Genomic DNA, 14,242 nt, shown 5'->3' with positions numbered 1-14,242 from the left:
TTTAACGTCTGGCTCAATGTTTTGTACTTCTCAATATGTAAGTATTTTACTTCCTTGGTTAAATTTATTCCTAGGTATTTTATTCTTTTGGATAGTTGTAAATGGAATTGTTTACTTAATTTTTCACATTGTTCATTACTGCTTTATAAAAACACAACTGATTTTCACGTGTTGATCTTGTTTCCTGCAAAATTACTGAATTTGTTTATTAGCTCTAATAACTTTTTTTGTGGATTCTTTGGGATTTTATATATTATGTCATCTGTGAATGGAGATAGTTTTATGGTTTCCTTTTCAATTTGATGCCTTTTATTTTTCTTGCCTCATTGCTCTGGCTAGAACTTCCAGCACAGTGTTGAATAGCATTGGTGAAAGTGGGCATTCCTGTCTTGTTCCTGATTCCAATGGGGAAACTTACAGTCTTTCACATTGATACGATGTCAGCTGAGAGTTGTTTCTGTTTGTTCGTGACTAGTAAAGGCCCTTTATCATGTTAATGAATTCCCTTCTATTCCTACTTTCCTGTTGGTTTTTGTCAAATGCTTTTTCTGCATCATTCAAGATGATCTTGTGTTTTTCCCTCCTTCATTCTGTTAGTGTGGTATATTATTGGTTGGTTTTCTTACTGCTTTTATTTTATGTTGGCAATAGCATTCCCCTAGGCATCCATATTCAAATATTTGACTAATATTTGAGATGTTTAGAATATACACTCCCTTTCCATTTTTTCCGACCAGCATCCTACCTGTCTCATCACACCGGCTTATTCAGTAGCCCTGTAACTCTAGTTAAGCTTTCTTCCCCTAGTTTCACCCCACTTTAAACTAGTTGTTACATGTTCTAGATTAATTCCCTTAAGGTACCACCCCCCCTCCCCCCCCAATTTCTTTCCTGCTGAGGAACCTGTAGTGATTTTCCATTGTTTTTCAGGTCAAGTCTCATCCTGACGTTTAGTACCCTTTCTAATCTAATCCCACGTCACTTCTCTGGTCCCTGTTATTTATCAAAAGTAGAAACTACACACTGAGGCCCACCTAATAATAACTTAAAATTTTACTGTCGTTAGGTCTCTAAAACTCTAAGCATGTAAACTTGATTTCTTAAATCTTTCCTCATACTTTCCTAGTTTCTCAATTAACCTTAGCAATATATGTCTAAAAATGGCATTTTCTTTAATCTTTTAAGATCCATTTCAAATTACCTATTGTACCTGCTTCCCAACCTAATCTGTATTTGGTTTGGTCATGTAGTCAAAGAAATGAAAAAATGTTGTCTTAATGTCTTCTAAAGTAAGAAAAAGGCAAGATGCAGGACATGATGGATAGTGTGAAGATATATTCATGTGCATAGACCATTTCTGGAAAGATATATCAGAAACTATTAGTAATGGTTACTCCTGGTAAACGGGAATGGGATGAAAAGAAGAGGTAAATTTTCTATTCATTTTATATCTTTTTATACTGTTGGAATTTCTTACTCAGTGCATTTGAAAAAAAGAGATGAGAAAATTTAAAAATAAACGACTAGTTCCTCTTTTTAAAAAATATTTTATTGGTTCCAGAGAGGAAGGGAGAGGAAAACATCAATGATGAATATCATTGATCGGCTGCTTCCTGCATGCCCTCTACTGGGGATTGAGCTCCCAACCTGGGCATGTACCCTAACTGGAAATTGAACTGTGACCTCCTGGTTCATAAGTTAATGCTCAACCATTGAGCCACACCAGCTGGGCTCCTTTTTTTCTTTTAATTCCAACTTAAACCCCTCTATACCATATGAGTGACTAAATTTTATTTTATTTTTTAATTTATCTTTACTGTTGAAAGTATTACAGATTTTCCCCTATTTATCCCCATTGACCCCTTCTAGCCTGCACCCATCCTCCACCCGAGGCCTAAATTTTAAAAGCTCTTAATGCTTTTGAAAAACTTTAAGCCAGTTAATGAACTGAAACAGTAATTTTCAAATGACTTTTTGCATCATTAACATAAGTTATCGATCGAGTACCGTTTCAGGGGATTTAGTTGGGTCCACAAAAAACTGCTATTTGTCATTTTTAGAGAGTCATAGCCTTATGGCACTGTCAAACAAAGAATCTTAACTTTTGCTGAAGTGTTTTTAAAGAAGAGGGTATATCAGGTCATTGGGAGCCAAAAAAAGTAAATAAATAAAGGAAAAGAGGCCCGCCTTGGGGCATGGAGTGTAAACCAACCACAGCAGCATGGCTACGTGAGGACATGTCCATCATCCTGGAGCTTTGCAATGTTTTTATACATCCCTGGGGGTGGGGAGAGAAAGACCTAAGCCCTCCTGAAAGGATTCCATTAGCTCTAGACAAAGGGGATGGGAGAAGGTAAGAGGCTAGTTCTGGGATAGGTGTAACAGTCTGTAAGGAAGAAGTGTCCTCTCCTGTGGATTATAACCACCTGGAAGTTAATCCTACATTCCAGCAGATATACCGGAATGTGAGCAGCCGTTAGTCAAAGCTGGTCCACAGCTATGAGCCGGCCACTGTCCTGTCTCCTTCTCTGTCCTCTGTGATTTTAATTTAGGTCATCTCAGAATTTTTTTCTTGTTTGTATGTTAGCTTTCTGCTTTATCAGTAAATTGGACCAACATAGAGTTGTTGCTGGAAGAAAAATGGAAAAAGCACTGGACTTTTGTGGACTGTTCTTCTTTTGTGGAAGTTGGAAAGATTAGCGGCAATCTCAGCATACATTAAGACCCTGTTGTCTAGACTGGATTTCTGGAGTTGTTGCTATATATTTTCTCAAACGCCTAAAATTATTATTTTGCTTTTCTTGGGTACTTAAGTTTTATTTTAAAATTAGAAAACCAGATCTTTAATTTTGGAGGAAATTTTATTAGGCACACCTTGGAAGTTCTTCGGAGTAAAGGAACATTTATCAATATGTACTTAGTTTTGTTTTTTGTGTTTTTTTTTTAAATTGATTTTAGAGAGAGGAAGGGGGAGAGAGAAAGAGAAACATCAAAGTGAGAAACATCAATCAGGTACTTAATGGGGGATCGAATCCACCACCTTTTGGTATACGTGAGGATGCTCCAACCAATGGAACCTCTTAGTTTTAAGTGTAGAAATGTCTTTATAAGAATTGACAATTGAGTTCAGGAAATGCATGCATGAGAGTAATGAAATAGCATCCTTCCCTGCTCCTTGTCCCAATACTAAACTGGGCATTTTAAAGATAAAATTCTTAATTAGTGATCTCACAAATTTGCCTCATCTGAACAAAGAGTTTTAATTAGTTGCTGTAGGATTAGGCCAGTTATTGTTTATTACAACAACTTGCTGCTTACTGTTTTTATTGTCTGAATAATCCTCCTTACTGCCTGTTATGGGATGAGTTACTGTGTTGCTGTAAGCAGACCTCAGTCCTGAGGAGTGGACTGGGTTACACAGAACCACAAGTAGCCCAGGTCCAGAGCGGGAGCTCCTTCTTTCCAGTGCCTCTGTCTTCACTGCCTCTGGGCAGGAAAAGAGAGTACTTTTTTTTTTTTTAATGTACTTTTATTGATTTCAGAGAGGAAGGGATAGGGAGAAAGAGAGAAACATCAGTGATGAGAAAGAATCATTGATCGGCTGCCTCCTGCACAGTCGGGGATTGAGCCCACAACTTGGACATATTCCCTGACTAAGAATTTAACGGTAACCTCCTGGTTCATAGGTCGACGCTCAACCACTGAGCCACCAAGGCTGAGGCGAGAGTATTTTTTGTTTTACAAAAATAATGTGAATTCATCTAAGGAAATGCAAACCTGTTGACTCTTGCCAGTTATTTGACTTGATCACGACTGGAGCACAAGCTCTATCCTGTCTTGTTGGGTGTGTACTATATATAGCAGCATGGTAGTGGTGAAGTTAATATTTAAATCAGCTTCCTGCGCAGTCCCAGGAGAAACTATTAGTAATACAAGAGGGTCCTAGTGCTCTTGGTTGGAATCTATATTAATAATAGCCTAGGTCTGTGGTCGGCAAACTGCAGCTCGCGAGCCACATGCGGCTCTTTGGCCCCTTGAGTGTGGCTCTTCCACAAAATACCACGGCCTGGGCGAGTCTATTTTGAAGAAGTGGCGTTAAAAGAAGTTTAAGTTTAAAAAATTTGGCTCTCAAAAGAAATTTCAATCTTTGCACTGTTGATATTTGGCTCTGTTGACTAATGAGTTTGCCGACCACTGGCCTAGGTGGTCATCACGCCCTCACGCCATGATACCCTCATGCTGTCACAATCCCACAATCCATCACCAGGAGGCTGTGTGTGCAATGGGCACGCACGGGTTGGTGGGGACTTGACGCTGCGTGCGCGGCGTGGAGGTGGGGCCCAGCAGCTTACCGCCCAGCCAGGCCTGGGGTCCCACTGCACAGAGGCAGGACCCCCGGCTCCAGCCTACGTCTTTGGGGCAATCCATTGAGGAGCCCCGGATGGGTGGGCAGGGCCTACCTCTTTGGGGCCATCAATCGCGGGGCTCCCGCACTGTGAGAGGGCACAGGCCAGGCTGGGGACACAACCCCCCCAAGTGCACAAATTTTGTGCACCTGGCCTCTAGTGTTACTATAAAATTAACATTTAATATATAGTACTTTTTAGGATTTTAGTTGTGGCTACCATTTAAGAAATTAGGTTTAGCTGAATATTAAGATTGAGTCATGCACCCTGGCTGGTGTTTCACAGTGGTTAGAGCCTCGGCCCAGGCACCGAAGGGTCCTGGGTTTGATTCCTAATCAAGGGCATGCAACTGGGTTGCAGGTTCTATCCCTGGCCCCTGGTCGGGGTTTGTGTGGGAGGCAACCCATCAGTGTTTCTCTTTTTCTCTCTCTCCCCCTTCATCTTTCTGTAAAATCAATAAAACACTTAAAAAAAAAAAAGATGAACCTAACCATTGACAGTAGGTTAACATTCCATGGTCAATCAAATGTAGGAGGTATTACTAGAAATAATATAAACACTTCAGTTGAGTTTGTGAGGTAAGGGATGGTGTAGGAGAAAAGGTTGAGTAAGTAGAGCAGGGTAGAATCTTTGAAAACTAGCAAGATAGGAATTTAGATTTGAATTAACATGTATAACATTATTCTTAGAGCTGTACAAAATGATATTACAAAGTTGTCATCTCTGCCCAATAACTTTAAAAAAGGGAAATTAAGTCCGGTTGGTGTGGCTCAGCAGTTAAGGATTGATCCAGGAACCAAGAGGTCGCTAGTTCGATTCCCAGTCAGGGCACATGCCTGGGTTGCGGGCTTGATGCCCAGTGGGGGCTGTGCAGAAGGCAGCCAATGGATGACTTCCTCTCTCATCGATGTTTCTATCTCTTTATTCCTCTTCCTTCCTCTCTAAAAATCAATAAAGATATATATTTTTTTTTTTAAAAAAGGGGGGAAACTAAGAGTATTTTCCTTTCCTGGGTGTATTATTCTAGATGTATTGCTGTCCACTGCTACCTGTTACAAAGTGGGAAAGGGGAAAGGGACTTTAATCCATGGACAAATATAATAATAAATTATTTAATATTTGCATACCATGTTTCACTGATTGACATTGGCATTCTGAGTTAAATTAATTAATACATGTGAAGTGTTTAGAAGAACACCTGGCTAAAAGTAAGCAGCCTGTGTTACTTACTACTTTTTGTTGGGATTATTTTCTGTGAATCCTAAGTGTCAGTTGATGTACAGAGTGATTTAAGGTGAAGATGTGATGTAGGTTTAATGCTCTATTCATTTCCCTCTCCCAGTTATTCCCCCTCTTTTTGGGGTATATTGATTTTGATTCTTTGAAAACTGATTATGATTAAGTTGTATAGATTCACATACCTTTACCCAATAAAATTAAATGGAATTAGAGTTAGTTTGGAGAAAACTTTTTAATATTTTATTTTTCTAAAAATCACATGCTTTGTGTTTTCACCATTTGCCAAGGCTAAATCTGGACACCTGCTAGTCTGAGAGTCTCTCCCAGTCCGGGGCAGTGACTTCCTTTGACAAGACTCACGGCCTCAAAGCCTGCTGGTCTCAGCAGGGTCGGTTCCATTTCTAGCCTATGACTGTGGCCTGGACTAGAACAGAAAGACTGACTACAGGGGTGTTGCATTTAGTTATTTCTAGTTGCATGATACTTAAATGTTGCCCGGGGCCCGCAGCTGTTGAGGAACGTAGGATACTGTTTCTGTTACAGCGCAGTGAACGGGCAGTGCCTCTTGACGTATTACTAGCTGAAAGACAGCCAGTGGCGAAGCAGTGAGTACTGAGGCCTGGCTTAATCCTGGGATAACCTTAGGAATGGTATAAATTAGATTTCTTCTTACTGGGTTAAATTTGAACTATTTTGTTTTCAATATTCATCTAAATGATCATTGTCTTCAGTTGGACAGCCAATTGTTTAAATTGAGCTTACTTGTAAATAGTTGTTTTTGTTAACTTTTGTCTGTGTAAAACAGGACAGAATGTTCCCGCAAAGATGTTAAGGCTGAAAAGGGGTTATAAACTGATCTTGAGGTAGCCAGTAGTTACCACAAGGTAGGTTTTTCCATGATTCAGATCAGTGAAGAGAAAAACGTTTCATAGTGTAGTCCCCCTGAAATTTTATTTGTAATTCAGAAAGTTCTAGCTTTATACTTCATTTAAGCAATTAAACCTGAAGTTTTAAATATGATGTTGGTGATATCATTTGTTAATCACATGGTTAGAAACATTGTCAGTAAAAAAAAAAAATGACACATACAAATGGCATGTGCAGTGAAGCTTAAAATAGCACATCTTCACATCACTGCAGATTTCCTGCACTCCGTGTATGACCTCCTCACTTTATGTACTGCTCACAGAAAGAAAAACCAGAGGCACTTTAAGCATCCCTTAAGGCTAGAATATTACATTTAAATGTTTTATATTCTCCCAGTTTTACTGTTTACTCATATTTCTTCTGCAGTTATTTTCTACGAGTAAGCTTCTAAGAGAGTTATAGATTTGGCATTTTAGAATGTGTCTTGACAGTGTTGGCCCTGGGGATACTTTTTCCTTCTTTAGTTCTTCTGGCTGATTGAATAATTCAGACAACATACAGCAGATTAACAGGAAAAGATCAAATTTTAATACGTGTACACAGAATATTCACATAGGCATGAACATTCCAAAGACTGAGGCAAAATGAGGCAGATATGCCAGTTTGGAGAAGAAAGGAAAAGAGTCTGGGATTCCTAAGGGGAGATAGGCAATTCACAGGTAGAGGACAAAGTAGCAAGCACATTCTTGCTAGGTGACTCAGAAACAATGGGTTGCAGCATTTCATTCACATGTGCTAAAGGAGTATGGTGATTATACTCAGGTTCCCTTCCTGAAGCCGAGTTTTCATCCGAATCTCTTTTGTGGGGGAAAGGGGAAGATCACTTTTCCTGTTTTGTTAGGCTGTAATTATTTTCAGCTCAAAGTAACTTGCATGGCAGCCGGGCACATTCTGAGAGACTAGACCCCACAGCAGTCAATACCTTGTTGCTTGGAGGAAAGTCTCTGGTCTGTTAAGATGCTTATACTCTTTAAATGTATCCAGGTTTACTTTCTGACTGACATTTGTCTGCTGTTTTGTTTGTTTATTTCTCAAACATAGAGCTGCCAAATGCTGTTAAATCAGCTGAGAGAAATCACGGGCATTCAGGACCCTGCCTTCCTTCAAGAAGCTCTGAAGGTTAGTTTCAAGGCTTCTGTTAGTCAACAGGCTTTAAAACAGTTGTCCATACTGTAGTTATGTCAATTCAAGCTAGTTTAATGCCTAAATGAAAGTGCATGTAGGGACAGAGCTCTATAGGTCAAATAACCCAGTATCTTCAACATGTAAATGGACGGAGGAGACTTGCAGCGCAGGAAACCCTACAGGGTAAAAGAGGTTTATGAACATATCAACCGATTGCACTGTATAAACTTTGTATGGGTCTTGACTCAAACAAACTAAAAGGTATTTGAGTCAGGGAACTTTGAAGTAATTTACTTAAAAACTTGTTACTTACTCTTAAGGGATTATATTTTTTAAAAGATACATTTTGAAATGTTGACTGATGAACTGATACGATGCTTAAGATTTGCTTCAAAGTATCTGGGAGAGAGTAGGCAGAATAGATGACTACCTTGGTACTTGGGTTCAATTATATATTCCCTCTACTATTGTAAATGTTACAAAGTTTTCCTAATAAAATATTAGAAACAATTATAAGTATGGTCACCACTACAGAATATGTTTTAACCACAGTGCCTTACTATCCTCCACCATATCCCACCCCCCTCACCCTCCACCCCCCTCACCCTCCACCCCCCTCACCCTCTACCCCCAGACTTATGCCTAGACTTACTCCGTATGTCTCCAGGAGTAAGGAGTTATAACCAAGCAAGAAATTAACGCACTACTTATTTTAAATGCTGTGATGCTTTACTTGTGAAGTTTTTTTCCCTCTCCTTAGGCCAGTAATGGTGACATCACTCTGGCAGTCAATCTTCTCACAGATGAAAGAGTGAAGGAGCCCAGTCAAGACACTGTTGCTACAGAACCATCTGAAGTAGAGCGGAGTGCTGCCAACAAAGAAGCATTAGCAAGTAAGTACATCCTGTCTTAGTCCTGCTTGAACTTGCAAAAAATAACAAATGAGTGTGTGTGACTTTTCTATCCGCCACATCAGCCCTTTGGAAATAATGGTAATGATAACTGATGATTAAACCGTTACCATGTGCCGGGCACAATTGTAAGCACTTTTGTGGCTTTATTCATTCACACTTATTTAATGAGCACCTGCTATGTGCCAAGCCCTCTTTCAGGCACTGATGAACAAAATAAACAAGATGAACAAAATTAATAAGAATCCCTGCCTTCATGTTGCTTCCTTTTTCAAGGGGAGATGAGCAAACAAATTATATAGAATACCAGAACATGCTAAGTACCATAGAGAGAAAGTAAAGGATGGAGTGAAAAAAGTTTTGAGGATTAGATTTGAAATAGGATGAGCCTTTTGAGAAGGGGTGAGTAAGTCAAGTGAGGCCTTGGGGTGGGAATATACATTAGTTTGCTTAAGGAGCAGTAAGGAGGCCAGAGCTGAGGCTTAGTGAGTGAGAAGGGCAATACGAGATGAGGCCGTAGAGAGAACAGGAGGCAGATCAATGCATAGCCTGCATAAGTGCTTGGCTTTCCTCTGAGTTAGATGGCAGCCATTGGAGAATCTAGAGCCGAGGAGCGATGTAAACTGTTCCCATTTTTTTAGGTCACTCTGACTACTCTGTTGGGTAGTGGGTAATGAGCATGGGTCGGAGCAGGGAGCCCAGGACCAGTGAGGAGGCTATTGCAGATGCTGTTGGGTGAACTGGGATGTAGTGGTTAAGGAGTGAGAAGTGCCTGCTATGTGGTCTTTGCTTACTGAGGAGACAAGGGGTGTGTGAGAGGAGTTAAAGGTGACTCCAGGGTTTTTTCCTAAGTAGCTGAAATGATGGAGTTGCACTTATCCAACAGAGGAATAACTGTAGATGGAGCAGATTTGGGGTGTAAAATGAAGTGATCGGTTTGGGAATATTAATTTTGGATGCCTGTTAGACATTCAGATGGAGTGTCAAAAAGGCAGTGGAGCCCAGCCCATGTGGCTCAGTGGTTGAGTATTGATCTTTGAACCAGGAGGTCACAGTTTGATTCCTAGTCAGAGCACATGTCCGGGTTGTGGGCTTGATCCCCAATAGGGGGCATTCAGGAGGCATTCAATTGATGATTCTCTCTCATCATTGTTGTTTGTATCTCTCTCTCTCCTTGAAATCAATAAAAATAGATATATAAAAAAAGAGGCAGTGGAGACCCACATGTGTAGTTCAGGGGAGAGATCCACTGGAGATAGATAGAACTTGGAATCATAAACCTGTAAATGGTATGTAAAGTTATGGGACTGGATGAACTCTTCAAGGGAGTCGGTATAGAAAAGAGAAAAGGTTCAGTGACTAAACAAGCTGGCACTCCCAGTGAAGGGAGGTCTGGGGAGATCAGGAGTGTCCAGGGAGGTCAGAGGAAGACAAGAGAACCAGGAGAGTGGTACTGTGGAAGCCAAGGAGGCTCCAAGGGAAAGGAAATATCAGCTGGGTCAGATGGTGTTAATGGATATTTGGTCTATTTGTCATTTTGAACTATTCTGAATAATGCTGGTATGAATATTCTTGTGTGTGTGTGTATATATATATATATATATATATATAGGTCACTATGTGCACCAAAGACATACATACACACACACACACACACACGTCTTTGGTGCACATAGTGATCTTTTTAAATCAATATTTTGGGAGACTCATCCATGATGAAAGTTATAACTGTAGTTCACTTATTTTCACTGTTGTGTAGTATTTCATGGTCTGAATATACTTCAGTTTATGTATTTATTGACTTTGGGGTTTGTTCACATTTTTTTGCTATTACAAGCAAGGCTGCTATGAGCTATTTTGATTCATGTAACATGTGCATGGCTAATGATGTTGAGCATCTTTTCATGTGTTATTGGCCATTTGTATGTCTTATTCAAAAAAATGTCTATCCAAATTCTTTGCCCATTTAAAAAATTGGGCTATTTGTTTTTTTCATTATTTAGTTGCAAGAATAATTTAGGTAGTCTGTATATAGGTATCTTACTGGGTACATGATTTGCAAAAATTTTCTCTTGTTTCGTGTGTTGTCCTTTCGCATTCTTGATGGTGTCCTCTGAAGCCCAAGGTTTGTGGGTTTTTAAAAATTTTGATGTCAAATTTATCTAGTTTTTTCTTTGGTTGTTTGTGCTTTGGATGTCATCTCTAAGATGCCATTGTTTAATCCAGTATCACAAAGAATTACAGTGTTTTCTTCTAACAATTTAACAATTTTAGCTGTTATCATGTGGTCACAAGGTCATTTTTTTAAATGGTGTGAAGTAGGGGTTTAAAGTCATTCTTTTGTGTGTAAATATCCAGTTGTTCCAGTACCATTTGTTAAAAATATAGTCTTTCTCTACTGAATTGTCTTTGTACCTGTGATGAAAAGCAGTTGACCATAAATATGAGGTTTGTTTCTATTCCACTGAAGTCTGTTCCCTTGATCTGTGTGTTTGTCTTTATGCCAGTAGCTCACAATCTTGATTACTACAGTTTTGTGTTTTTTTTTTCTTTTTAAATTAAATGTTCTTCATTGTTCATGTATAGAAATTCACTTAACTTTTGTACATTGATCTTTTGTCCAGCCACATTTTATTAATTGTAACTGTTGTCTATAGATTATTTTGGGTTTCTCTTGTAGGTGATCATTATGAGTTATGACAGCTTTCTTATTTTCCAATTCTCATATTTTTTAAAAAATTATTTTTTCTTTTCTTATTGCACTGACCAGAATTTTCAGAACCATAGTGAACAAAAGCCTTGATAGTGGACATCTTTGTCTTAGTCTTGGTTTTAAAGGAAATGTGTTTGACATTTCAGCATTAAGTACAAAATGTGCTGTGGGCTTTTCATGGATACTCTTTCTCAGCCTAAGAATATTCTCTTTCTAGTTAGTTTAGAGTTTTTATGCTTGAATGGAGGTTTAATGTTATCAACTACTTTTTCTGTATCTATTGAGATTATCATTTTCTTCCTTGAAATGTTAAGATAATGAATTTTACTGGTCTCTTTTCTAATGTTAACTCAATGTTTCCTACAATGAACTCAACTTGGTCATAATATAGAATCTTTTTTTGTACATTAGCAGGATTCTGTTTGCTAATGTTTCGTTTAGGTTTTTCGCATTGGTAAATGTGTGAGTTTGAGTATATCTAGGTTTGTTAATGCTTTTACTTTTTTTCCTGCAATACACACAGAAGGGCAGTGTTTCCTGCATGTAGACTAATTGAAGTTCAATGTATCTTGCAGAAGTAATAGACCTTACTCATGAGAATAAAGATGATCTTCAGGCTGCCATTGCTTTGAGTCTACTGGAGTCCCCCAAAGTTCAAACTGATGGAAGAGATCTTAACAGGTAATTAATTTAATTTATAATCTTTGCTCCCTACATTAGTGTGTAGGTCAAAGGCAATAGCTTTGTGAGTGCCACTCAAGAAATATTCTTCCAGGCTCCTTTAATTGCATCTGAATTAAATTTTTCAAGGAAAATTTACTAAATTTAGCTTACTTACTCTGGTTCACTTTTGAAAAGCCAAATATGATAAGTGTCTTATTGCAGCCTGTGGTCTTTGGGTAGAAGCCTGCAGGTTATGTAGTTCATAATTGCTAATTCATGGGTCGGGTGGAGGCGGGGGGGGGGGGGGGGGGGCGCATTCTAGTGCAAGTATCCAATAAATATGTATGCCCTTTATAATCGTTGAGCCTTTGTAAAATTTGAGGGTTATGTTGATTTTTAAAAATGAAATGATGATTCAACTACCCTGTCTCAGAAGTGAACAGGGAATATAGTATTTGAATTGGTACTAATTTGGTGACTGGCTGGAATTGTCCACAAATATCCAGTTCCAGTAGTGGCCTGTCAGTTTCCAGATATGTTTATTCCCTTGTACTGTCGAGTTGTTTCTTTCAGGGAAACACAGGTCCATGGTTTGGGTACTAGACAGTTAGGAGGCTCTTATTTTTAAAAAATACATTTTTATTGATTTCAGAGAGGAAAAGAGAGGGAGAGAGATAGAAACATCAGTGATGAGATGGAATCATTGATTGGCTGCCTCCTGCACGTCCCACACTGGGGATTGAACCTGCAACCTGGGTATGTGCCCTGACCTGATTCATAGGTGGATGCTCAACCACTGAGCCATGCCGGCCAGGCCGGAGGCTCTTACTGGTATCTTATAGCAGGGTGTCTCTCAATGACATGGTCTGAGAGAGGGCACTGTTGCTGAAATCTAAAACTTTTCCTATGCTAAATAGTCTTAAGTCTCAACTCAATTCCATGAAGCACCTTATTAGTAATAATCTCTGTTATAGAAGGATTAACATTTTTATGTTTAAACCTTACTTTTCACTTACGTTATAATCTTATAATTACTATATAGCCAGTGATTACCCAACAAATAGTTTATCTGGCCTTTATAAACTTTATGAAAGGTTACCAATATCCTCCATGTAGTATGTTGTTCTTTAACTTTTTCCTTTTCTGATGTGTGGTATGTTGGTGCAATGCAGGATGCATGAGGCAACCTCTGCAGAAACTAAACGCTCGAAGAGGAAACGCTGTGAAGTCTGGGGAGAAAATCCCAATCCCAATGACTGGAGGCGAGTTGATGGTTGGCCAGTTGGGCTGAAAAATGTTGGCAATACATGTTGGTTTAGTGCTGTTATTCAGGTATGATATTTTTAAGAGACAACTATGTAATTTTGAAACAATATTGTAATTTATTAAACCAAAATGTAAGGAGCATAGCTTTAAAAAAATGGAAACATAAAACTGGAGAGTTTCCCCCACAGCATTGTGTTTGGTTGCTTTCTTGTGTTCTGGACTCATATGCTCTGGTGTCTACATTGGGCAGTACTGAAAACAAGATCCTCTGTGGTTGTAAATCTGTTGAGTCGGTGTTTTAGATCAGCATTCAGTGACTACTGTGTTGTAGCAGAGCAAGAGTTACTAAGGAGAAGCCAATTGTTGGAGGCTGTCATGCAGGCAGGCAGGTAATGACGGTGGTCTGCAACAGGGACGTGGCGTAAGCCACAGAGAAGAGAAGGAAAGCATTTGGGAGGTGTTAGGAGACAGATGTACAGGGTTTGGGAAGTGACTAAATCCAGGATCTCTGCAGGAGAGAGCGGAGAAAGACTCCCAAGGTTTCTAGGTGGAATACAGGTGGATGAACCTCCTGACACTTCACGAGGGCTGATTTGGGTGTGTGTTAAGAGTGGGATTTCTGTTCAGTCCCCTCTCCCCCCAATAGTTATTAGGTGGCAGACCAAGATATGTGACAAAATAGGATGTGTTGTCACTTAAAAAATCATCGACTGTGGAGGAGAGAGGAACCTTTAAGGTATTCCAGTACAGAGCCCTCATTTTAACTTTTTATCTTCTCTGATTCCATGTATAACACTTTTTATTGACATTACTTCTAAACACTTAAAAACAGCACCATGTCCTAGATAGTGGGCTTCCTGAAGGCAAAGCCAGTGTATAATTCACCTCTCAGGGATTCTTGAGTAGATGAGTGAGTGAATTGAGTGGGTGAAAGAACATACTGTGTGATTACAGAGGGGTTAAGTTGTTGAGGAAGCCTTGGGAAGCCACAT

General features: G+C 39.3%; 1 protein-coding gene across 6 annotated transcripts in view; it reads left to right on the top strand.

Annotated features, from left to right (window-relative positions):
• Positions 1-14,242, top strand: part of USP28 (ubiquitin specific peptidase 28) — a 66,919-nt gene that overhangs the window by 9,741 nt on the left and 42,936 nt on the right. For 5 of the 6 annotated variants that reach the window (XM_079787162.1, XM_079787167.1, XM_079787161.1 and 2 more), the window contains exons 2-5: positions 7,614-7,691; positions 8,458-8,590; positions 11,897-12,002; positions 13,157-13,316. In XM_079787162.1, the coding sequence (XP_079643288.1) occupies positions 7,614-7,691; positions 8,458-8,590; positions 11,897-12,002; positions 13,157-13,316 (477 nt within the window). Of the gene's footprint in view, positions 1-6,007; positions 6,034-7,613; positions 7,692-8,457; positions 8,591-11,896; positions 12,003-13,156; positions 13,317-14,242 lie in introns of those variants that run through there. The other variant, XM_079787164.1, reaches the window with a different exon arrangement.

Source organism: Cnephaeus nilssonii, assembly GCF_951640355.1.
Source record: "Cnephaeus nilssonii genome assembly, chromosome: 13".
Classification (NCBI taxonomy): Eukaryota; Metazoa; Chordata; class Mammalia; order Chiroptera; family Vespertilionidae; genus Cnephaeus; species Cnephaeus nilssonii.
This window is presented reverse-complemented; position numbering and strand designations above follow the sequence as displayed.